The 25553-nt window shown below is 40.7% G+C and overlaps 1 protein-coding gene across 2 annotated transcripts in view; it reads right to left on the reverse strand.

The window, feature by feature from the left end:
* Window positions 1-25553, reverse strand: part of GPR149 (G protein-coupled receptor 149) — a 43123-nt gene that overhangs the window by 11927 nt on the left and 5643 nt on the right. Inside the window, exon 3 of one of the 2 annotated variants that reach the window (XM_090051805.1) lies at window positions 24751-25187. In XM_090051805.1, the coding sequence (XP_089907931.1) occupies window positions 24751-25187 (437 nt within the window). Of the gene's footprint in view, window positions 1-24750; window positions 25230-25553 lie in introns of both variants that reach the window. The other variant, XM_090051804.1, reaches the window with a different exon arrangement.

Consider the following 25553-nt stretch of genomic DNA (forward strand, 5'->3'; position numbering starts at 1 on the left):
TAATTAGAGTGGCTCTAGCAGCCGCTGTAATTAAAGCACCACCCTTCTCCCCCCACACACACACCAGATGAACCTTCACTTCTGAGATGATTCTTCAACAATGGATGACCCTGCTCCACCCAAAGAGGACCCCCGCGATGAGACTCTATATGGACTGAGGCACTTCCTTCAAACTACTTCCTCCACCATTGCAGACCATTGTAACGGGTTTGTGTGTATGTATCTCCTTTCTCTCTCAGCGTTGCGAACCCCCTCCCTTCCCTTCCCCCTCTCCCGCATCCCCCACCCCCGGGCTTAGCTGACTAACATTGTAGCTCCTGTAACCTAGTTGCATTCCCCTCCTCACCCCCATCCCTCTATTGTTAGTCCCTTGCTTGGGTGATCTGTATTTCTCTACTGGCTTTGTCATCTTTTTTGGATTCCCAATCCTAAAAATTTACTATAAAAGTCAATTTGTTTCTCTCTTGAAAAAAGTCAAAAGCTTCAAACTTTTCACAGATTCTGAAATATTTAAGTTGGGTAAAGTCAAGGTCTTTCAATTGAAACACAACATTTTGATATTCTCTAAACCAATTCATTTCAATTTGCTGATCCCAGTCACCCCCTTTTGTTTCAGGTCAACATTAATCTGTGTCCAACTGAGCTTCTGTAATGTTTTATGAACATCGCAGAATGGGGTCCAGATCTGGTCCATTTACCAGAAAGACAATTAAAAATATTAAGTTTCAAGATAAAATTAAGGATAAATAGTTGGACTAGCAGTATTCATAATTCATCTGAAATCACGCAGATTCATTTTCTATTGAGCTGTTAGTACTTGTATCAAACAGCAGCTTGTTAATTTTTAAAAATGTTTAAATATTAAATATCTGCCTCCTGCATGCCATGCAAAAACCACTTCATGTAAAATTATTCTAGTATTTACTAAAAATGAAAGGTTTGGGGTCCAAAGCTATGTACGCTCTGTGTGCACTTACTTTAAGGTGAGTTCCTTGCACTCTGAATGTGTACCCAGGTTTGCACCCTTTCCCCCACCCCCTTTACTATTTGTAAAGAGTGTTTATTTCCATTCTGCCTCACCATAGAGTATTTTCACTGTTCAAAGTCTTGTCTGGAATAGCTATAAGCTATTTTGTCTGTTAGAACCTAGGACACAGTTTTCATTAAAGGACTACATGTGCCAGTACATTAATTTTTTTAACAAGCAGAAATAAAACGTTACAATGAAACAAAACACAGATATATTCATACTTCACATACTGGCATTCTGAACATAGGAGTTTCTGCATAACCAATACTACAAATCTTTTTATTATTACATTAAGTCACACACTGTAGCCTATCATGTTTTACAGAGAATAGAAAATAATCCACAATGCATATGTTTGTGTGGCATTTCTAAATCAAACCAATAGAAGGCTAAATTATCTCCTGATCACTTTGTGATGCTCAAGTAGAATCCGATTCTAATTCACCCATTTAGAATTTCCCCCGCCTAGGGAAGGTCTTAGCTGATAGTGGGTGCATTAAAACATGAGGTTTACTGTGCATTAGACTAATCTAATCCAATTACTGCACAGTAGATTAATTAAAGCACTGTTTGCTAGTACCAACAGATACAGGTACTAGAAAATGGCACTTTAAACTAATACACCAAAGTGCATGTGTAGACCCTGACCAGGAGCAAATTGCTCCCAGTCAGCCCAGGCAGCAGGGGGCCACAAATGCTGCCTGGCTAAGCCCTGAGATCCCAGGGGCAGAGTGGGGGACCTGTCCTGCTCCAGGGCAGCTCCCAGCCATACAAAGCTCAGGGCCAGCCAAAGAAGATATTGTGCACCTTAACCTTCATACATTCCCATGGGGTAATTTCCTACCTCAGACACATATTTTGCACAGTATCTGAAAGTTAATTCATTCTAAAAAAAATTCTTTTTAGGACATTGTCACTGGCATCACAGTGCACAATATCCCCAAAGAACAGCCAGCTTACATGAATGGTTTGCTTGCTGTGGATGATAAACCGTGCAGGGTAACATGTTACCCCAGGCGTGAACATGTTTTTCCAAATGGGGTAACAACTTACCCCAAGCCCATGTTAATACATTGTGGTAACTTGTTGCCCCAATGCAATTTCTGTATAAATGAGAAGTATAAACCTGTTTGGCCACTTTGGGTGGATGCATCTGAAAGGTCAGCATTCATTCACACCTCATTCATGTCCACTTCAGGTATCCATGGTAACTAATGAATGGTTATCCCCCACTCCACTTTTGAAGAAGATGTGGTAATCCCTTTTGCTAACCAATTGTTTGCAGGCTGCAAAGTCATCCAAACACCCTGCCCCTTGCCAACCCACTCCCCCCCTTGTCACACCCAAATCTACCTCTGCTCTCTTTTCTCGTGGCAAAACCCCACCTCTCCTGCCTCTTTCATAACATACAAGCTGGTTTGCCCTGCCTTTGTTGGAAGTGAGGACAAGGAGCAAAGGGACAGCAGAGAAGAAACAGAACAACATCATACTGCAATACAGCGCACACTATGGAATCCCCTTCAGCAGTGACACCCCCCATGCCCCTTTTACTTGCTCTCAATAAGCCCCTGCATGTGTGGTTTCCAAACAGCATTAACCCACATTTGGCTTGCCTGCAAACAGTGGATGCTGGTTTCTGTACCCAGGAGAGGATGCTACCTGCGCTGCCATAGGGCAAGGTAGAATTGCTTCTGTGACAGCATAGGTGGACAGGATTGTCTTTGTTTGTTATTTATATGCATTCAGCAGTAATCAATTTTTTTATTTTTTTCTGCAGTCCAGGATAAGGCAGTACATATGCAGTGCTGAAGCTTGTCTTGCACAGGTAACCAGGGGTGACAGCAACACATCCACTGACGAAATCTTATCCCAAGGCAGTGAGGATGCTGACTTTATTCCAGACATGGGAGATTGTTCAGAGCAAGAAGACCACGTGTCTATGGAAGCTTCATCCACCTCAGACGAGGAGGAGTTGGTGCCACAAGCAGAAGTGATGCCAATGCTTCCAGTAGGAAAGGGAAGAGGACCAGCCCAGGACTGCTGTGGAAGACCAAGGAGAGCAACAGAAGGACATGGAGCAGAGCCACTGCCATCACTCCCAGAAAACACTGCAGATGATGACACTTTTAGAGGAAGGAACAGCAGAGTGTGGGGAAAAAGTCCACAGCTATACATCATCAGAGAACAGCCAAGGACACAGTCCACAAAAGTTTTGGGCCAACAAGAGAAAGCAATAAAGACACAGTGGTGGACACTTTCCACCTGTTTCTCTCACAAGGTATCCTAACTCTTATCATAAGAGAAACAAACACAGAGGCAGAAAGAAGATTCAGGGAGTGAAATGATAATCATCCTGAAAATAGAAAAGAGTGGAAAAAGCTGGATGAAACAAAGCTGAAAGCCTGCATTGGCCTCCCACTGCTAAGTGGTCTGTACCACGGTGGTCACAAGGCACCATGAGTTTAAAACGATGCCATCAAATCACCAACTACCTGAGATTTGACAACAAACTGGAAAGGAGAGCTGTGGACAAGCTTACTGCCTTCAGAGATATTTGGACACTATTTTGTGGAGCAGCTCAGGAAATGGTATATTCCAGAAATACACCTGATGGTTGATGAGTAGCTCATTGCATTCAGGTGTCGCGGTCCCTTCACACAGTACATGCCCAGCAAGCCTGCCAAATATGGCTTGAAAATTTGGTGGTGCTGTGATGCAGCAACCTCATTCCCCCTATTTGGAGACACCTACCTGGGCAAGCAACCAGAAGCTTAGTACCCAGGTCATTAAAAAAACTAGTTCAGCTCTGGTACAAGATGGGAAGGAATATTGGGGGTGACAATTTCTTCACAAGTACTGACCTGGCAGAAAAACTGCTACAGCAGGACTTCATCTATATGTGGGTATAATTGGGAAAAACAAGGCCGATATCCCAAACAAAATGCAAGCAAATCAAAAAAGGGAAACTTTTTCATCCATTTTTGCTTTTGATGGGGAACTCACCCTAGTTTCCTATGGTCCAATGAAGCCCAAAACTGTGCTGTTGCTGTCAAACATGCACCATGACCTGTCAGTGGGTGGAGAGCAAAGAAAGCCGGACATCATCCATGACTACAATAAAAACAAGGATGAGGTGGATAACTTTGACCACTTAGTTCGTATGACCACTTGCGGATGGAAAATGAACAGGTGGCCAATGATAATATTTTTCAATATGCTGGATGTGGCTGCCACTGCCAACCTTATCATTTAGCTATGTCACAATGCACACTGGAAGCAAAGATCACATTTAAGAAGACAGCACTTTTTTTTGCAGGAGCTTGGAGAACAGTTGATCAATGAACAAATAAAGAATGCTGGATACATGTAATCTGTCTAAGTCCGTCAAGCCTGGTATGACTGCCCTAAATTACAAATTGCCACAATGCACCCCAGAACCTTCTGCATGCATTAGTGGACAATTGTGCTTTTTGTCCAGGGACGGGTGACCGCAAAACCCAGAACGATGCAAAGATTGTAAGCAATTTGCTTGTGTGCACCACAGTACATCACTGCTGCTTTGTGAGGAATGAAACATTTAGTTAAAATAGTTAGGAAATGTTTTTGGAAGTAATTGTTAGTTTGAAAACAGTGTGAACTGAAGACTTAGCAAATTGTTCATAAATGTTTTGAAACACTAAAAAAAGTTTAGATTGTGTTCATAGTTTTAGTAAAATAATATTTTGGGTTCAAATCACAATAAATACTCTTTCAAACAATCTGTATGTTTAATAAATAGTTTTTGGTACATTTATACTGTTGTCATTGGGTCCATTTTGGTCATGCAGGTGGGGTAACAAGTTACCCCATGAGACCAACAATGTCAAAATGCGGGATAACAACTTACCCCATGAGAACAATAACGGTTACTGTTTCATGAGAATGGATGAGGGTTAAACTCATATTGGATTCTATAGGAGCTGCTCCGTAATTCACAGAATTAAGCCCTATAGAAAAGTTTTGAATACTGTACTCCTTAATTATATCTCATTATAATTTTGAGTTCCCTTTTCATGACATTTATGTTTTATCTGAAAACTACTTTGCTTAGAAGTGTTTCAGATGGAGATGTGTTTATTTTGCTAAAAGAAGCCTATACAATTAAAATATTGCTAGAAGAAGCCTGTATCTTTAAAAAAGCTCAAAGGTGACTTTTTTTGCCTCAATTTATCAAGAAAACATTTCTATATGCATTTTAGCATTCTATCCTGAATGCAGTAGGCTTTATCCCATTCATGCTTAAGGAAAGGTAACCCAGCGGACCATGATTTTCTGCTACTTTGCAGTCAGCGGTGTCATTTAGACCTTGATTCAAGAAAGGATAAGCCCATGCTTAACTCAGTGGGGAGCTTTAGAGATTTTATTTTGTTAAGTGGGACTACATGGTGACACAGGAAAATATGAAGCAGCTTTATTTTCTGAATGTCTTCATTGATTAAGAATTTATCTCCTGAGAACAAAGCCGAGTCTGCTCTTTAGTGAAATACCTGTTAGCATCTGACTTTTTATGAAAGTAGAAAATGTTCTGTGACAAAACACAGTACTTGACAGATGGTTCATGCAACTTCTGCCTCAGTTTGATTACAAAGGCAAAAATGACCGCAGCAATATTACGAGCACCAACAATTCAAAAATCACGAGTTATACCCCTTAAAAGTTCTGAATTCTCCTTAAAGATCTGAAAAAAATATAGGGATTCTTTTTATTTCCGTTCTGGTTTTTAAACCTTTAGGTTGACATTATCAAACTTTTCTCCAGAATAATGAAGGTAGAAACTTCATGTAAGGCAATAGAAGATATACAAATATAAAAGCAATGGTATTCAGAATTAAGGATGAAATTCCATTGCATCTCTTTGTGTACTTATTTACAGGCTAGAGTAGGGGTGTCAAACTGGTGGGCTGTACTCCCTATCACAATCACTCAATGCTCCCCTTCCTTTCCCACTGCTGACTGCTGCTGATTTTCATGGCCAGTGGTGATCAAAAACCACAAATCCTGTGGTAGGGAAAAGGTGTTGGGTTATATTCCCTGTCAGAAGCTGGAATTACTGTTGGCATGGTCAGTGCCTAGGGAGCTAACACCACAATCACTTACTACTCCCCTGCTGCTGATTTTCATGGCCAGTGGTGATTGAAAACCATAAATCCAGTGGTGGTAAAAAGGGGGCTGGGTGGTGGTAGCATTAACCACATGGGTACTAGCTGTGCAAGCATAGTGGTTCTGGCAGCTGTAGTGAGAAACTCCATACACTGGATGACCTGTCTCTGCAAAGCCCCATGGCCCAGATAATTCATCTCTGATTCAACTCTGGCAGCCATGAAAAGAAGCTCCATAGGCTGGATGACCCACCTCCATTTGATGCCCCTGGTCTACAGTACCATTTTCATTCAAAGGATCCTTGCAAGTCCACAGATAACAGGAGGTTAAAAGAGCAGCCTACCAGGTAAATACTTGCTCACGCAATTTTAAATATGTCTGGAACAAGGACAGTGCTATACAGTGCAAGTGGGAGATCAGAAATCATATCAGTTTGTCAATTCATTGTTTCTGGTATTTGCGGAAGAAGGTAGGAGCACTTGAACTGTGAAGTTAAACTCTAGTATGTGGGAATCTTCTGTACCAAAGTAGTGCTTATTCATTAGCTTGGGTGTGAATATATAGCCCTGCTAGAAATTCTGTAATCAGATTTAGATGATCCTAGAAAAGGACTCTGAAGAAGTGCCTCAGTCTTATTCTGCTTGGAAGTCAACGAAAACCCCAGTGACAAAGATATAACTGAGCAGTAACTCTACTGATTTCAGCTAAAGTTACAATAGTCTCCTCTACGCAGGCTGTGCACACAACATTTCTTGTGACTCACTTTGTTCTTTGATATCCCACTTTCAGGTCTAGACAGCCACTGGGGTTTATTTTCCCTACAACCACTTACTCTCCCTCTACAAAGTCCCATGAAGCAGAGTAGAGTCTGGAATTAGCTTGCAGGCTCCAGTTAAAATAACATAGAATATTCACATATAACCAACAGCAAGTGACTTTGGGACACTAGAAAATGTCACAAGCTGTTCAAAACACAATCCTATAACTTTCTTTCATGCCCTCCCTCCCTCCAAACAAAACAAAAAATATAGCCAGGCTTTAAAGTAAAAAAAAAACAAAACACTCCTTTAGGGTTCCTACACTTCTTTTTAAGGAATGGCCAACTAGACATGTTGCAAACAAATTTAAAATCCATTAAAAGCATTAACGGTTTAAGACGTCAGTCTCATCCTTGGCTTAGCCAGTCAGCACTGTCTTTCAACCTTCCACCAGCTCTGTTGTCTTGGTCCTCTGTATAACTCCGGAAACCTACCAGGATCCATTTGTTTTCTACTCCTGCCATTTAGCCTCTACCCTGCAGACAGAGAGTCCAGGACTTTCTCACATTATAAATTTACTACTCCTGAGATGTAAACAGACCTAGTCTGTCAAAGGTAAATCTGTGTTTGCAACAGAAAATTAGTGAAACAAACAAAGTGAAGGGCTGAGATTCTGGCCTTAATCCATTTAGTGTCAAAACCCAGAGTCTACTCCATAATAATAATATCTACATAACGCTTTTCATACAGAGATTTCCATATACTTTTCAAGGGAAGTTGGAAGTCAATCCCATTAACCCCATTTTACAGATAGGGAAACAAACCCAGAAAAAGAAAGTGATTTGGCTAATCACCCAACAGGTCACTGGTTGCTCTGGAAATAGAAACAGTTTTCATGAGTCCTAGTCTTGTACCCTTTCCATTGGGCAGCATTGTCCCACCAGACAGAAATAATATAAAAAATGGGTAAGTCTATCTTGGGTCTGCACCTCCTAATCTCTTCAAAGGAATGTAGACTAATGTAGACTAGAGCTGAACAGTTTTTATTTTTAGAATATCTCCAATGAGGCGTGCACGCTGACTTTTCTCAGACAATGTATTTTCTGTTTATTTTAATATAAAGACTTTAGTCTTCCAACCTCCTAAAAATAAAAAGTTAACAACAGTAAAATTAATTACTGCATAAATCTGCCCTTTGAGAAGCTGACTGCAGTAAATTTAGAGTCGCTGTGGTAGTGACAGAAATAGATGAGGTCACCCCAAGGGACTTGGAAACCAGTGATTGCTCTTGCCCTAACCAATATGTCTGATCTATATTTGGAGTACATTAATTAAAAAGAACAAGAGACACCATCCAAAATGAAAAGGGAAAACTTTATGTTTTTCTACCTTGGCTTTTGTACTGTGCTGTCTGGAAGGGAAGTTTAAGAGCTCAGCTCAGCAGCCAGTCCTATGCAACATTGTGGGGAGTGGGGGAAGTGGGGGAAAGCAGATAAGAGGGAGGCAGTTGCGAGTTCAGAGTGCCTTCTGAAGTTTAGTGTGTCCTCTACCCTGGTGCCACTCAGTCCCAATCTCGTACCTACTGTAAGAAAAGATCACCCTTTGGCTTGCTCTGACCGCCCCCATCAGCCAGTGCCCATTTTAGAAGCCAGAGATCAGCCAAGCATAAAAACACCCCTGTCATAGTCTGTAAACCACCAGCCATGTGAAAACTTGACAAATTTTAGCTGCTGAACAGTTGTGCAGGAGTTAGGTCAGATTCAAGGCACCTTTGCACTTAAAACCTTAAGGCCCTGGCGACTCAGGTATTTTTAGACTCTTACAATTCATTTAACTCACTTTGGTATCTACAGGACTCATTCTGCATGTCTGCACTTTATTTTAAAATTTCACAATAATAGATTGAGTTAATTCTGTCTTATATTTAGGCATTGCTTGTGTAAGTGGAGATTTAAAGGAAGGAAAAGAAGAAAGAACTCTATAAAACTCTTTTTTTTTTCATTTCCTTGACTAAACAATATAAAATGACTACCATCTCAATATCATTCAGATGACCACATGGTTTTTCCTTCTCTAAATTTTTTTAAGAGCATGGATCTTAATTTCTTTATGTTATAATGGCTGTTGACTTTTATACATGCTGTATTATTACTCTTATGTTAACATTATTATAAACCACTAGAATTGTAAATAACCAATTCAGTTATATGGCCAAAGAATTCTGTATCTCAAATATATTACATTTAAATTGGCATTCTGCTAGCTGAAGAGCTGATCTTATGTGATGTATATCCATTGAATAAAAACAGAGTTACCTAGCAGGATTTGATGTCATGTTTGATTTTCACCTAACATTCCCTTTCACTCTGGACATCTGCTTTATAATTGTGGAAAATAACTGGAAACACAAGGGTGTCCATTTTCATCTACATTCATGTTGTTTTTAGATGAGTAATTAAAGACCTATTGATCATTTCTCACTTATCTTGGGCAGCTGCTTTCATAATATAGTGCCAAGCATTTATGGTAACTCATAATAAATCAGTTATGCTTTCTGGTAGAATGTGTATAAAATCAGCTGTGCACAGAACTGAGTACATCAATTTTAACCATGTGCATGGAGGCAATTACTTTATTTTCCAACAGAAATTAGGGGAATTGTAGCAAAATAAAAATCACATCCAACAGCCTACATTAGGAGAACATTTAAGTAACAAAAAAGAGTACTTAAAATGTAGTAAAGGCCATGTCTTTGTCCATTATTGTATTTCATTCTGTACACTGAATCAGACACAGGTTCTGTTGGAAAAAGTGCAATCATGGAATTGAGAACAGTATCACAATGTTTATGTACAGCAGGTCAGAATTAAAGTTGCACAGAGAACCACAGAGCTGACTATCTGATTTTTGATGGCCTGACTTTGCAAGTTAAATAACTTTCTTTTAACACAGATATTTTTGTACACAATTACCTTATTTTTCTTAAAGAAGTGTTATATAATGTAACCATAACAGCCTCTAATCATGAATCATCAAGGTTTGACCCATGAACAAATGACTTCCTCTGTTTGATTTTTAGACCTATCTGTAATCTTAGCCCTAACAGCGAAAGACTACTTTCTTGTAGGATACAGGATGTATGAAATGAGCCAACATCATTAGATAGTGGTTGTGGAAGGTGGCTTGGGTGTGTGTGGTAGTAGGGAGTCTGCCTCAGCAACCTCTTTCTCTCACCTCCTTCCCAGGAAGCTGGGGCTCCTGGTCCATGTGGTGCTCCTGGAGTGGAAGATGAGCCATTGGCACTGGGTTTGTGGAAAATATTACTCTTAGTTGCACAGTGGCTACAAAAATAGGCCTTGTCCTTTTCATCTGTTTGGCATAATCCTCTGCTGTTTGAGCAGATCAGATTAACCAGATTCTGTGAGGCTTATTTGATATGTGCACTGCAATCAGATGAGGGCAGAATGGGAAAGAGGCTTTAACTAATGTATGAGCCTTCTGCTTATGTTTCTGCCAGGCACAACCTATTGTGAGGCTAAATGCAAACAGCAGTTAATTGTTTTGGAATAAAGATCAGAGACAGAGTACTTGGGCGCTTTGACACAAGACATTTACTGTGGAGTTGGCTAATTAGCTCAGAAGTAAACATCTCACATCTACACATGCAGGGGAGTTAGGCTGGAGTAAACTAATTAACTCTGCAGCAGGATAGTACTTGTATTTACTCCACAGCAGCACACATGTAGATGCTGATATGGCTGGCTGGGGCATGAGGGTCCTTAAATGCAGGGGCTGCCTGCCAGCTAGCCCCACACTGGAGCACCATCATGCCCAGCCAGCCCCTCCACAGCACGTTGAAGTGGGCAGGAGCAACCCCAAACTCGCAGGCTGACTCCTGGGGCCTCCTGCCAGCTGGGACTGGCCTGACCTGGCTCAACATGCTGTGGTCCTGGGTGTACATTCAAATGGTACACCCAGAAACAAACTCCAGTGTGATAAACATGTAGAACATGTTACAGTTCTATAGTGCTTATCGCACTGGAGTTTATTGCTTCGCATTAAAAGCATGTACAGATGTACCCCCTGGCTTCTGAAGAAGTTACATCACTCTTTCATTTCACTTAGCAGTTTTATAGTAGGTCAGTGAGGGGTTTTATACCCATTGGGGCAGCATGCTCTGGTTAAGATATTGCTGGGAACACTTTGTACACCTGCTATTGCATGCATGCTCCACACCTAGAAGTAAGCTGTAGGGGTGTGCAAACCCAGCCCTGTTCGATTCTGATTCGGACCGAATCGGGGACAGTGATTTGATTCATTGATTCAGATCACTGTCCCTGATTCAATTCGGCCAAATCTGGATCTGAAGATTTGATGCTGACTCAGAGAATGAGTGATTCGGATATAGACGCAGCTTTAAAAGTTTTTTCTACATATCTCTAGGTACAAGGCTCAGCTCATGATTGCTGCAGTGCTGGGGTACATGAGGCATCCCACAGGAGTGTGGGGGATGGGGGCTCCACATGCTTGGCAGCTAACCCAGAAGTGGACCAGAAGTACTTCTGGCCTACTTCCAGGTCTGTCGGGGACCATGCTGAGCCACCCCCTCCCCCCCCCGCCTCCCTGGCTTGACAATCAACCACAGGGGGAATCCCAGGTGTCCCCCCCGCCAGACCCAGGAGGCACCAGTCACTGAGCCAGAGGAGCATAGGGGGCCTCCCCACATGGTCACTGGTAGACCTGGAAGTGGACCAAAAGTGCTTCTGGTCCACTTCCAGGTCTGCTGCCAAGTGTGCTGGGGATTCCCCAGTGCTCTTGTGGGACACTCCATCCACCCCAGCATTGCAGCGTTCATGAGCCGCCTGCTACCTAGAAGTAAGTAGAAAAAACATTTAAAGCTGTGTCTGTGTCCTAATCTCCAAATCTTTTTGAATGGATTTGGAGGGTTCCAATTCAATATGGAGAGATTAAAGGGTCTTCTGATTCGATCTGGATTTGGAGATTTAGCCACTGAATCAGGCCAAATCAATTCATGGACCAAAGCTTTGCACAGACCTAGTAAGCTGGTGGGGCTGCTCATGGTTGCTTCAGCAGTTGCTCTCAAGTGTGCTGGAAATCAAGCTCTTGAGAGTGACAATAGAAGGATACCCAGATGGTTTCACTAGCATACTTCTTGATTTGAAGCATGTTAGCAAAATTGAATGGTAATTTCACATGCAGGGTAGTCCATCTGGAGTGCACTGCCACCATAGCACAGGCATGCTTTAGGGGTCATTTGGCCAGAGTGGGCTTGATTTTGTTCAAGATACTTCAGTCTCCTTGTTTATTCATATCCTAGGCATCTCTGTTGGGATTGGCATTTACTCTCTCATATGCAGGTAAGACAACATAGATTAGTATCTGATCCTGGATTTATTCCCATGACTAAAAATAAACCATCTCCAACTATAAGCAGGTGAGTCGATATAACAGTGACTCTATCTAAGTGAAATGAGTGACAAATCCTTTTGTTCCTTCTATTTGCAGTTCACATAAATGGTTCTAGAGATTAGAGCCTCTTAAAAGAATTTCCTTGAGGCATCTAGCAGACAAGATATCAAGTCATGAGAAAAACCAGTAAAACCTATATTATATTAAATTCTGATAGGTTTCTGTTGCCTAAGGGTACTTAGCAAGAGGCAAAAGTAATACCTAGTTATATTGGTACTCACTGTTCAACACACTATTCTTCAGAAGAGAGAAAACCTACCATTTCATAAAGTGTTAAAGATATTTCTCATAAATGCAGCTGGAAAAGAGTTAGCAAATGACAAAAATAATTTTTCTAAGCCTGTTTTATGTTGAACATTTCTCTTCCTATTCTTCTTTAGGGTGTATGTATATGAAGTACTGGCAGCCTCATTCTTCTCTCCAACCTATTTGGTAATGGAGCAACCATATCAGTAGAGTTAGTTTTGATTCACAACACTGAAATGTAAGTAGAATCCACTGGGGACTCTGCTTACTTTTACATATCCTCTTCTCCAAATGACTCATATCACCCATATAATATGTCCAAAAGTAATACTAGCACTTCCACCAAAAATCTGTTCAAACATAAAATAAACAGCAATAGTTCTTTTCATGAAAGCTTAGGTTAACATCCTTCACTTAGGCAAAACTCCTATTAAATATAAAGAGGGAAGGAAGGAATCTTCCTGACTGAGATTTTTACAGTTTGGACCTTGGATGTTTTGGTCAGACTCAGTATTCACCCATTTCAGTAAAATAGTTACTATTTATTCTGAAAAAGTTTGAACTGCTAAGAGCTACTCTGAGTTTTCGAACTCCCTTATACTATCCCAAGCCATAATTCCGGAGCTAATGGATCTGTGCACTGGAGATGGTTTTGCTTTTAGCACTATTTATTTTTCAGTCTCTCTCTCCTCTCACATGCATTCAGAACAAGGTCATCAGAAATGTAGGCTGTATGTTGACATGTTTATTTTTAGCCACAGTGAAGCTGAATTGAGAAAAACACGAGTTCTGTCATATTAGGAATCTAAATACTCTTTCTAGTCATGCTTGAAATAATATTGAGGTGAGTGCAAAACTCTTGGCTCCCAGCTCAACCAGCTTTTCCTATGGGTTATGTAGATGGAAAGCCTCTTTAGGCCATGGCTTGACTTTATAGTTTCATAGATGTTAGGGGCTGGAAGGGACCTTACAGATCCAGGCCCCCGCACATGGGCAGGAAAGACTGCTGGGGTCAGATGACCCCAGCAAGGTGTGCATCAAGATGCTTTTTGAAGATCAGCAGGGTGAGTGACTGAACCACCTCTGAGGGAAACCTGCTCCAAACCCTTGGCACTCAACATGTAAAGAAGTTTTTCCTTATTTCCAGTCTAAAGTGATCTTCAATCAGTTGATGGAGCATAAGTAGTCCTATGGCTATAGAATGTGCTACATGTACAAATGATGTGTAGAACATGTTACAAAACTCAGAACTCTTGATTCCTGTCACCATGTATCCAAACTAATTCTAAGGAGCATTACAGAAATGTCTTTGTGGAAAACAAGGAAGAGACGAAACCCTGCCAGATTTGGCAATGGAAGAAATGATATATGGAAGTCATAAAAAACATCTGTCCTGTTTCAGAAGGATTTGTAATGGAAGAGACTAAAATAACCACGAACATGAGTTCTGAACACACATACTGCTGGAAAAGAGTTGGAAGGAATTGTACTGGTTGATTTTATCAGATAAATCCAAAAGTGTGCATTTTAAATACACATGGTATAGATTTACCTTCCTGACTGCCATTAAAGTTAATGGGAGAAACACAACTAAGATCCGTTGCAGAGAATATCCCCTTGGAGAATATTTTTATCTTGTAAACACTGTGATTAATATACAGTACAACACTTCATGTATTAATTTTGTCTCTACTCCATCTTACTGGTGGAGCCAACAACTGGCTTAGTGATATTTTTCACTGTGTATATACCTTGTAATTTTTCTTTAGCTGCAGTGAGCCACATTCTGCAGACTCAGGTGCCTTTAGAAAGGTACATTCTGATCCTTTAACTCACCTTAATGGTTCTTTTGTTCCATGCGTGACAATGGACTATTCAGAGTGAAGTATTCCTAAACTGGACTGATCATATCCAAAATCTGGCTTTTAACAAATATAAAAATTGAAGCAAACCAGAAGAAGGGTTAACATGCCAAGAAATCATCCCATTGTACACCAAGGCAATCTAACAACAAAACAATTTTTAACAGAATTTAAGATTAAGTTCTCTAGACAGGTACCTTCAGATAAATCCACCTACAGCCTGTGGTTCTCTAAGCCTGAGCCAGGAACTAGATCTAATTTTGTATCCTTTCCTGTCTACCCCTCAAGGAACTGGTGATTATGCTGTCTAGAGCATTGTGCTGATTTGGCAAAAAAGTTGCCAGTAAGTATTGCATCACTATTTTCTGGTATGACAGCAACCGACAGAAAAGATTCTGCCCTGACGAGGTAATATTCTAAATGAATAACTTAATTACATCCCCTGAGCATCATGCCAATCAGTTCTAATGGGGCGTCTTGCCTGCTGGCATGAAGAATAAGGGGGAGAGTGAAAACTGAGGGCTCCATAAGCTGCTATGCAATGTCTCACTTCAAAGGGGACTTGTCAGAGTGATGGCTACCTTAAGGATGATCAGCACTAGGCTTTGGACATGGTATTGTTTCTGTTTCCTGATTGGTCAACTGAAACTTTCTTTAAAAAGAGAAAATGAATTATGAGCAATTAACAAAAAAGAATAATCAGAAGTCCCATTTATGCAGGTGTGTGTAGGAAAAACAGCCTTTCCCCAGCATTTGTGCAAACAGACACGTGCACAGATATGGGTCTCACCAAACACGTAAATGAACATTTCTGAATACTGTTCTAAAGAAGCATCCTTAAGAGAAAGCACATTTCAGCTGAGAAATGGTGCATCAACATCCCATTGCCAACTATGGAAAAAGTCTAAGCCTTCATGATTAAATTTAAAGTAACACCTATTCTTAGTAAATCATATAACTTAAAAAGTTAATTGTCCCCACACACTTGGGCAATACCCCTTAAAAAGCAAGAATGGCTCTGACATAAAATGGGAGCTTATTATACTACCTATCTGTTCCAGGTGGCTAAGAAGTGAGAAAAGTAATTTTCCTATTCCTCTGTCAAACACACTTTTTGCTCTTTTAGACTTTTTCCTTCTATACAGCAAGTGGGTAAAGCTCTAAAAGCAGAAATAGACCTCTGCCATGTAATCCAGTGATTGCTTCGTCTCTGTGCAACTGTTTGAGTAGTGGCTACTTATAAAAAATGTCACAGTACAAGGCCCAAAGAGCTAATATCCTGCACTTTCAGTAAAAATGATTGTTAGAATTCAGCCTATTGTTTTAGTAATACTATTATTTTGATTACATAATCTGTAAAAGTAATGTTCAAAGGAAAATAAATACTTTCTGTCTTTCTGTAACTAATCCCTACATCATAGAAACAACATAGAAAAAGTACTCTGGTAACAGCTTTGACAAACAGAAATCAGTGGAGTTTCCGCATTGTAGAGCTGCAAAGGAACAGGGAAAATGAATGCCAAATTCATCATTGATGTAATCCAATAAACACAAGAAAGTTCCATTAGACATGAATTTGGTCCAAGAACTAGATTATGTTTGACTGCAGTACTGTACACAAGACTTCAATCTGGTACAGTAATGGAAGCCCCTATAAAACTGTAAATGGCCACAAAATACCATATTATTGATAATGATAGGGAAAATAAAGATTAGCATAGAGTTAGAGCTATGTGTTTTGGACCATTATTACAGGAACTTGGTAGGCTTTTTTTTTTAAATAAGAGGTAGAAAAGATCTTATACATATGTATTGTTTCTTGGAATGAAAACAGAACACTTCATACACCTCTTCCTTTGTAATAACCATCTCTTTCTGTGCTACCGAAAAGCTGAACAGATGAAGTTATGTAATCATAAGAACTGGCTGACAGCAGCTGGTTAGGTGAAGAACAGAAAAGATAAATTAGTTAATGGTTCCCTTGAAACAGTAGACTGAAGAAGGAGGTCAGTCAGATCAGAAAAGCACATGCTTAATTTCTATGCTGCAGTTAAGTAGCACTTTTTGCTGGCTCCTAAGAGATGCCATTTTCTTGCTCTAAATCATGTTTGGGCACATAATTTAACATGCTCCTTCTCCCCAGGTTGCTTTTCTCACCTTTTATCAAGACCTTGAAAATGATGCACAGTATGCCTTGGCAGGATGGGAAGCACAGAATTGATTGCTGCAAGTTCTTGTCACCAATCCACTGATCACAGAACTTGCTTGTGAGGGCATGGATTGATTAAATGGTGAAATTCAAGACTTTTCACTCAGTCAGGAAGCACCATGTAAAACCATGCTTTCCCCTAGAATCAACACACAGTGCGAGTACCAGTTGCAATATACCTCCTGAAAAAAGGATCTTCAATGAAATACTAAATGTACACTGGTTCCTGAAGACATCATTAACATGTTTTTTCATGTTCCATTTCCAGATTAACACTGAACAAAAATACCATTTATATAAATGTATGGGTTCAAATACTGTCAAAATTGTACAGAGCTGCTGAATTAGAGATATTTAGCTCCCGCCCTGCAACTAGGTCACTTTATTCAGGGTTTTCTAATGTTACTATTAAGCTACAAAGAGCTTCTGATTTAGATAACCCTTAAAGTTCAACAGAACTTCTGCAGGTTTAGAGAGAGCAGAATCACATCCAACAGAAATATGGCAGTATTTAAAAGAAAATATTATGAGACTTAGGTGCACTTTTGAAACTAAGACTTAGGTACTTCAGGAAATTTTACCCAATATTTTGAATTAAGAGTTCTCCTGTGGTCTTAAAATCAATGTTAGTACATAACAGGCAGTTTATATCCAGAGTACTAGATGTAATTTTTTCATCAATTATTTAATGAAGTTATGCATCTATGATAGAATGCATTTCCAATTAGTTCTCACTGAACTCTCCTTGACCTTTTTAAATATCCATTTGACTTTTAAAATAAATTAACGCAAAATGGATCAAATATTTAACATTTTTATATGCACCATCAAGGTGATTTTTTAAAAGTGATCTATGTATGCTCAAATGAATAATTATTTTTGTGTGGGAACCCCCATCTCCCATCGTATAAGCCTGTTGACAAGATTTTGGCCGTACAATTTGGAGAGGATTTATCTAGGTTCTTATCATAGTACCCTTGCAACATCAACTAATTTCCTTGACCTTTGCCAGTGCTGGAGCCAGCAGTGGTGGCATCAAGAGCTAACTTCTGCTTCTGGTGGATAAATTATACGTGCTAGGATTAGATTATTCTGTTACCTTTGCTACTGCTGGTCACAGGGTGCTCTTGACTTGCCTGTGGACTGCAGCATGATGGAGGGGACTGGGTTCTGGTAGACCTGTTCTTTTCCTGCTGAGCCAACCTCCAGGTTGCTTGTTTTGGGACACCAGAGTTTTTCTTTTTTCCCCCCTGTAATTTCTCTTTAGTCAACAGGTGTGTAAGCTATTGGAGGACTAATGACAAGTCATAGATGAATGAGCCTCCCAAAAAATTGATGATCCCCAGTTCTGCTTCTGCTTATTTGGACAACACAGTTAATGTTGTATATACCAGTAGTTGGTCCAATAAAGGCTATTGCAAAACCAGCATTGCTACAACTATGCTACAACTCTACCACAAAGCAATAGGTAAAGATAGAGGCACAACTAAAAGAGAGGAGCCTGAGGCTTCATTTGTGTGATGAAAGCAATGACAGTGAGTTGTGGGATGTGGATTGAACATGTAGTAAAGGGTATAGCTATTCCTCTGGTTGAAGGTGAATCTATTATTTGTTATGTGGACTATTTAGAAACCTGTTCAGCTCCTCACAGGTGCTCAAAGATCAGGTTTAGACTATAAACTCTTAGGCAGGAATGGGGTCATTTTTTGCATAGCACCTAGAAAAGTGGAGCTCTGATTCCAACTGGACACAGAAAAGTAGCAGTGTTCAGGATGAATCTTAAATTTCATTAGGCACCAAAATTTTTGAACTTCATCACCTTGACCTCCTAAAGCAGTATTTCAGGCAGTGCACTCTGTGGGTGTGTCCAGATGAGTGCGGGTGTGTGGTATGCAGTGACACAGACCTGTATGCAGTGCCACACACCACACTTCAGGCTGCAAATTTGCAGAGAGGGTTTTTTTTTTACCCCACAAGATAAGATCCCAGGTTCAAAAAAAACCCAGGCCTAAAAAAAGCAGGGTGGTGAGACCCTGACCAGCCCAAGCCATGTTCTGGTTGCCAGCCAGGCTCTCTGCTGCAGGATCACTATGGCTACAGCTCCCAGAGGCCCCCAGGGCCCCAGGTAAGGCTGCTGGGACTAGCACAGTTGCTGGCCCCAACCTCCCCTACCCCAGCCTGCCTTACCCCAGAGTGCACTTGGCACAGGCATTCCCTGAGGACAAGTAGCAGCAGCAAACACTGTGCCACTGCTGTTTGTCTCCAGGGAAACACATGTTCCCGCTCATAGGGACCTGCCCTTTGGCAGCATCCAGATGCACAAGCATGCGTGGTTTGTGGCACCACAAACCACATGCCCAGAATATTAAAATGTGCTCTGTGCTGCAAATGTGCAGTGTGGGGGCAAATTTTGCTACTGAGAAATCCCAGTAAGAGTTGAGAAAAATGTGGCATGGCACACATGACAGGAGTGTGTGCTGGCAGATATGGAGGCTTGGTCCTCTGGGGAGATGCTCTGGTTGCTGGCCAAAGCATCACCACTCCTTTAGTTGTGCCCGGGTTTCTCCAGCACACTGGGCCAGGAGGAGTGGGGAAAGGGCATTTTGCCCAAACTGGGGAAATTTGCCCCACATCAAAGTACAAGTGCAGGGGCATGTGCTGTGGCAAAATGTAGCAGCAGAAATTTGTGCTTCTACTATTTTTGCCACTGAAAGTTCATGTCCCCCGCATGCAGGGCTGTACTCTATATGTCCTACAGAAGAATTGCAACTTCTTTACAAGAAGTGAAATAAATATATTTTTTATCTGTATAAATATATTTTTAAAGTATACAGGAACACTCATTCCCCCTGACACTATCTCATAGTTTCATAGTTGATAGGGTTGGAAGGGACCTCAGCAGATCAAAGTCCGAACCCCTGCCAAGGCAGGAAAAAGTACTAGGGTCAAACGACCCCAGCAAGGTGTTCGTCTAGCCCAGTGGTCCCCAAAGTGGGATGCATGCACCCCAGGGGGTACGCAAGATGATCCATTGGGGTGCAGGAGGAAAATATTAGAACTTCTATTTATATTTATATAAATATACATATATTGGGGGTGCGTACTCAAAAATGTTTTACTGATAGGGGTGTGCGATCGAAAAACTTTGGAGACCACTGGTCTAGCCTCCTTTTAAAGACCCCCAGGGTAGGAGCTAGCACCACTTCCCTTGGAAGTTGGTTCCAGATCCTAGCCACCCTGACAGTGAAGTAGCGCCTCCTGATGTCTAGTCTGAATCTACCTTCTGCCAGCTTGTGACTTTTATTTCTAGTCACTCCTGGTAGAGCTCAGGGTAACAGGGACTCCCCCAGTGCCTGCTGGTTCCCACTGACTACTTTGTAACAGGCCACTAGATCCCCCCTCAGCCTTCTCTTGTGGAGGCTGAACAGGTTCAGGTCCTGTAGCCTCTCCTCGTAGGGCCTGCCCTGCTGCCCCCTAATCATGCGAGTGGCCCTCCTCTGGCCCCTCTCCATGTTGTCCACGTCCCTCTTGAAGTGCGGTGCCCAGAACTGGATGCGGTACTCCCAATGTGGCTTGACCAGTGCCACATAGAGGGGGAGGATCACCTCCTTGGACCTGCTTGAGATACATCTGTGGATGCATGACAAGGTGTGGTTGGCCTTCCTGACTGCATCCCCACACTGCCGGCTCATGTTCATTTTGGCATCCATGATGACTCCAAGATCCTTTTCTGCCTCTGCACTGACGAGAAGGGAGTTCCCCAGCCTGTAGGTTTGCTGCTGGTTCTTCCCCCCCACGTGCATCACCTTGCACTTGTCAGTGTTGAAACCCCATCCTATTCTCATCCGCCCACCCTTGTAACCTGTCTACGTCTGATTGTAGCCTATTCCTCCCTTGTAGCATGCCCACATCCCCCCACATCTTAGTGTCATCAGCAAATTTGAACAGGGTGCTTTTTACCCCCTCGTCCAAGTCGCTGATGAAGATGTTGAACAGTGCGGGCCTGAGGACCGAGCCCTGGGGAATCCCACTGCCCACATCCCTTCAAGTCGAAAATGATCCATCCACCACCACACTCTGGGTGCGACCCTCCAGCCAACTAGTGACCCATTTGACTACGTAGGTGTTGACACCACAGTCCCCTAGTTCTTCAATGACAATGGGGTGAGAGACAGTGTCAAAGGCCTTCCTAAAGTCCAGAAAGATGACATCCACTGCTACCCCTGCGTCTAAGGATCTATTACTGTTCTAATTAGATAAAGCTTTCAAAATTTATAAAAAATAAAAAGATCATATGTATAAGCAGCTAAGGGAGCCAGTTGCTCCAATAAGCAGTACCTGTAGATGACCCAAGGTTTAATTTCACTGAAGGATTACTTTAGATTTTCTTAGCCTTGTCAATGATCAGTACATGCCAAAAGCCCACACAGCTAACGGAGAGCAGGACATCAGCTTTGTGGGGGTCTGGAAGCTAGAGCTGAATGTCAGACACAAAGAAATCTTGTAACTACAAATCTTGAACTTTAGACCTTAGGACCATTAATGCCTGACAACTTCACACTGTGCTATAATTTGAAAAATGTCAAAAAAAGCACAAATTGGGATTCCAGGCAATGGCAAGCAGTGATGATGTCTGTCCAAAAAGTGACAAACACCATCCCCAGGGCAAATAAAGCTAGCTACATGTAATTATTGACAGCCACTTCACAGGCAGAGACTGGTACCAGCTGTATGTAGAAGTCACAGGTCTAGCAGTTTGAAAGGACAGCCTTCAAGGAGAACTCTTGTTGAAATAAAAATTACTGGAGGCTATTATAAAACAGCAATAAACCCACAAGAGCATAACCTGACTCTGTCAACTAGATTATACATGGTATATGTGGGGACAGTTTCCTTTTTGTATAGAACAAAAAGTGTTCATCACTACATGCCAAAAATGAATATGGTATGTGGTTTGCAGGGAAATGTGGGGGAGACCACACAGCCTTCCTCCCTGACTGCCAGTCCCCCACTGCTTAGTTTCAGCTCCAGTCACTCTGGTCCTGACCCAACCAGGCCCACAGCTGCTTCTGTTGCTTCTTCCTGGCTGGGCCAGGCCAGGCCAAGCCAGGGCCACTGCCACTGCTAACTGCCCCAGAGCTAAAGCTGCTGCCCAGAAAGCAATCAGCAGGGTGGTACAAGGGATGCAGGGGGATTCAGGATGACAGATGATGTGGGGAGCAGGCAAAGGCACAGGGGGCATGGGATGATGCTCCCTTGTCCCCTACCACTGCTTTCTGGGGGTCGAATGTAAAGCAGCTGTCCAATAATTAGATTCTACATTTATATATTTTCCATGTCTAGAACTGGCCCAGTCATGATTTATATATCCTTAATCAGTCCCAGCTGTCAACTGCCAAGATAAGTAGTTTTGTTTTACTCTTGGGATAGATATACTTAAGTTTTCTAAGTATTAACACTTTCTAAAATTATTCTCTGTTTCTGAGGAACCTTATTAGCTCTTTTTTGCCACTCCTAGCTATGGGCCAGAATCACTCTGTCACATCTCCTGCAAATATGTTTGATAGGGCACACAGTGCTTTCCACTGATTTAGATTAAGTCCACTTTGAGAGGTAACTGAAACCTTTATTTGTGTGACCACTAGAGGGCAGGGGGAGTATAACAACTATCCTGGCTTAGTTTGTCAATGTTGCAATACCAACTTTTTCACTTTTAACCATTTTTCTTGAGCATTTCAATCATTAGTATTTATGCATATTTTTGTTTGTTCATCCAAAGACAGTGAATCATATTTTTCCCCAGTGTCACAACTCCTATAAAGCTTTAGGAGCATTTATTAATTAAATGGTGTTTTCCTTACGGCTAAGAAACTGTCAAAAATAATCATAGGTAAGATCATAAATTTTGTTATTTAGCATACAAGATCCTGATACAAAAACAAAATAAAACATTAACTAGTAATTCAATAATGAAGAAAAAGATGTATTATTATTTGCATTACATATTTTTGTCCCTATTTCCTCGTTTCTCTTGGATGTCTCACCTTCAGTTCCTACCCTTTTAGCAAATTATGGTTTCATTTGGATTTAAACAAGGAACCTGATGACATCTGCAAGTGAGTAGGCAAAGCTGACATTTCAGGTAGCCTCAGAGCCAATTTACAGAAGTACTTAAAAATCTGACTGTATCAGACACAAAGCAGAACAGGCAATATTCCCCTCAAATATTCTCTAATGATTTGAGTTGAAAGTGGGTAAATATTAATGCACTAAAATATCATTATTTGAATTATCTCAAGCAACCCAAAAGTGTCTCCATAAATTAGTTGTGTCAGATGCATGAACAGTCATACTAAGAAATAGAGGTTTGGATCATAATGCTTTGCCATACTATTACACATCTTAATCCTTTTCACTCAAATCCATGATGGAAAGCTTTCTCAGAACTGAGTAAGTGAAGAGATTTTGAAGTGTAAGACTCAGCACTTCTGGCAAAGAGAAGATTGAGATGCAAACACTGTCCACTTCAATTTCCCCTATAGCTGCAGTTATTGAGGTTTACATTCTGCCTGAAGCCAATACTTGGCCTTTTGTTCATGGTCCCAAATTTTCAGGAGGCAGAAAATCTAAGACCTGCATATCAGAGGTTCTTCATATGAAATACGAAGTAAACTTAGTTCCTGGGCCCTTCTTGCTCCCGGTAGCAGTCTACTTAATATAGCACATAAAGGAATGTTCTTATTAAGAAGCATCATCTTCCCAGTTAATATCAACAGAAATACAGATACTAAGATTGAAATCCACAGTCAATGGCATTTCACTGAATGGCATGAATAAATAAAATGTACAGTACATCATCCAAAAGATGTGTTGCTTTTCATTTACATTTTCAGCTTAAATTCATGTTATAGGATAATCTGCAATTTCAGTCTGCCTGATTCAGGACAAGTGGTTCCAATATCACAATTCATTTCCTGTTTCCCCTATTACCTGACTAGGACAGGATAGGAAAAAGGGCCAGAACTTTTTTCAGGTATAGTTTTTCACCACTCAGGCCACCTGCTCAGCATCTCTGGTTGCCATGGCAAAGAAAAGAAGCCAACACTCCACCTACTCCTTTGTACCACGAAAGGGAGGGGCTGGACTGTGGGTATTCTCTTCTCTGTGCTGTTCCTAATAACTATAGGTAGCAAGTCAGGAACGAAAGAGTGCTATTTTTGTTCTCTTATTTTACTGGACCGGAATGAAGCAAGGCCTTCATATGAGCCCCCTATGACCACGCTATCCATCCTTACAGACAGAAAAATCTCAGGAGAGGGATTACATGTGCAAAAGATCAATTCATTAAAAAAATCTTTCAATACTGTCACCTGATGGATTTCAGAACTGTATTAACACACTGAAGTTTTCAAAATATTTTCCTTTAGAGAGAAACTAATAAATCAAAAGTGTGTTAGCTAAGACCACAGTTTTTTATGATAACCATTTTGAAATTATATGGCAATTTTTCATAAGGCCTTTATTGAATCTCTATAACTGTGCCTGCATTTTTGCATGAATCTTTTCAGCCATCTATTGTTTTCATGTGCATTTTTCATGCCCAAGACTGTCCAAAATTTAAGCATTAAAAAATGTAGCATGCAGTTAACATTTGCCTTTGCATATGTGATTCATTGACACAGGAAATGCCGATTAATTAGAGTAAAATTAAAAATATTTCCTCTTTAACTTTTATTACAATTATCCTATTACAATGCATGTGCAAACTTAAAATCTATAAATAGTGGTGCACATGGGAAACAATTCTAACAGTAGAGTTAGTAAGGAGAAAGAGCGTAGAAAAAGGTTCCTGAATATATACATTAACATGTTCGGTGCAACTGTCTGTTGGAACCTGTATTTTCTACGGTAAAAAATTGCATTATTAATAAGGCCAATGGCATTTTTTTCAAGCAAAATTAAAAATGTATTTCAAAGGGATTAAAGAAATTTAACAAAATTAAAAACATGCTTTACCTGGCGTGGAGTCCTTTCAGACTTGCTTCTGCACCATTCCCAGTCTGAGAGTTCTGGTTTACGACTTTCCTCATGAGACAGCCTTCTCTCTTGTCCTTCCAAAAACATGGATTTCTCAAAATTTCTGACTTCTTCTCTTTTAAACGTCCCTAGTTTGTCAGAAAGGAGATGGTCCATGTTCTTGTCTTTCCCAAGATCTTGCTTGATCTCTGTAGTGTCCATTTTTTTGAATTTATTGGTATCTTTAAGCAAGGAGCTGTCCTCCAAGGGTAGGGTGCTGAACTCAGTATTGGTAGAATTAAGAATTTTGCTGCTCTCTTTTTGAGATTCTTTTGTATTTTCACTGTCATAGTTCATCAAGTTGTGATATGATATAGATTTATCATCATCATCAGGGTGGTGGTGTTTTTCATTGGATATCTTGTAGATTCCATAACCTTGGTGGAATGACAGATTGAATTCAAAACCTCTCCTTTTTGCTAAACAGAAAGGGAAAATTTTCCATACTTAAAATATTAAACAGAAGGGAGAAGGAAGAAGAAATGTTATAAAATGTATTAAAATAGACTTATTTTCATCTGTAAATAGAAATCAGGAAAAAATTAACAGCATTTCTCTAGCCTTAAAAGTATGAATTGTTGAGAAATAGCACAATCATAGCATTTTTCCATTTGTGCCACTAGATATATCACTTCTTTCTAAGAGCAAGCTATGTGCTCAACTTGAACAGGAGTTTCAAAGTCTAATAAAATTCATAGTAGAAGTAAAAGCCAAATTACAGTTTATTTGCTATATCTTTTATC

Source organism: Crocodylus siamensis, chromosome 6, assembly GCF_052110815.1.
Source record: "Crocodylus siamensis isolate JL-2025a chromosome 6, ASM5211081v1, whole genome shotgun sequence".
Lineage (NCBI taxonomy): Eukaryota > Metazoa > Chordata > Crocodylia > Crocodylidae > Crocodylus > Crocodylus siamensis.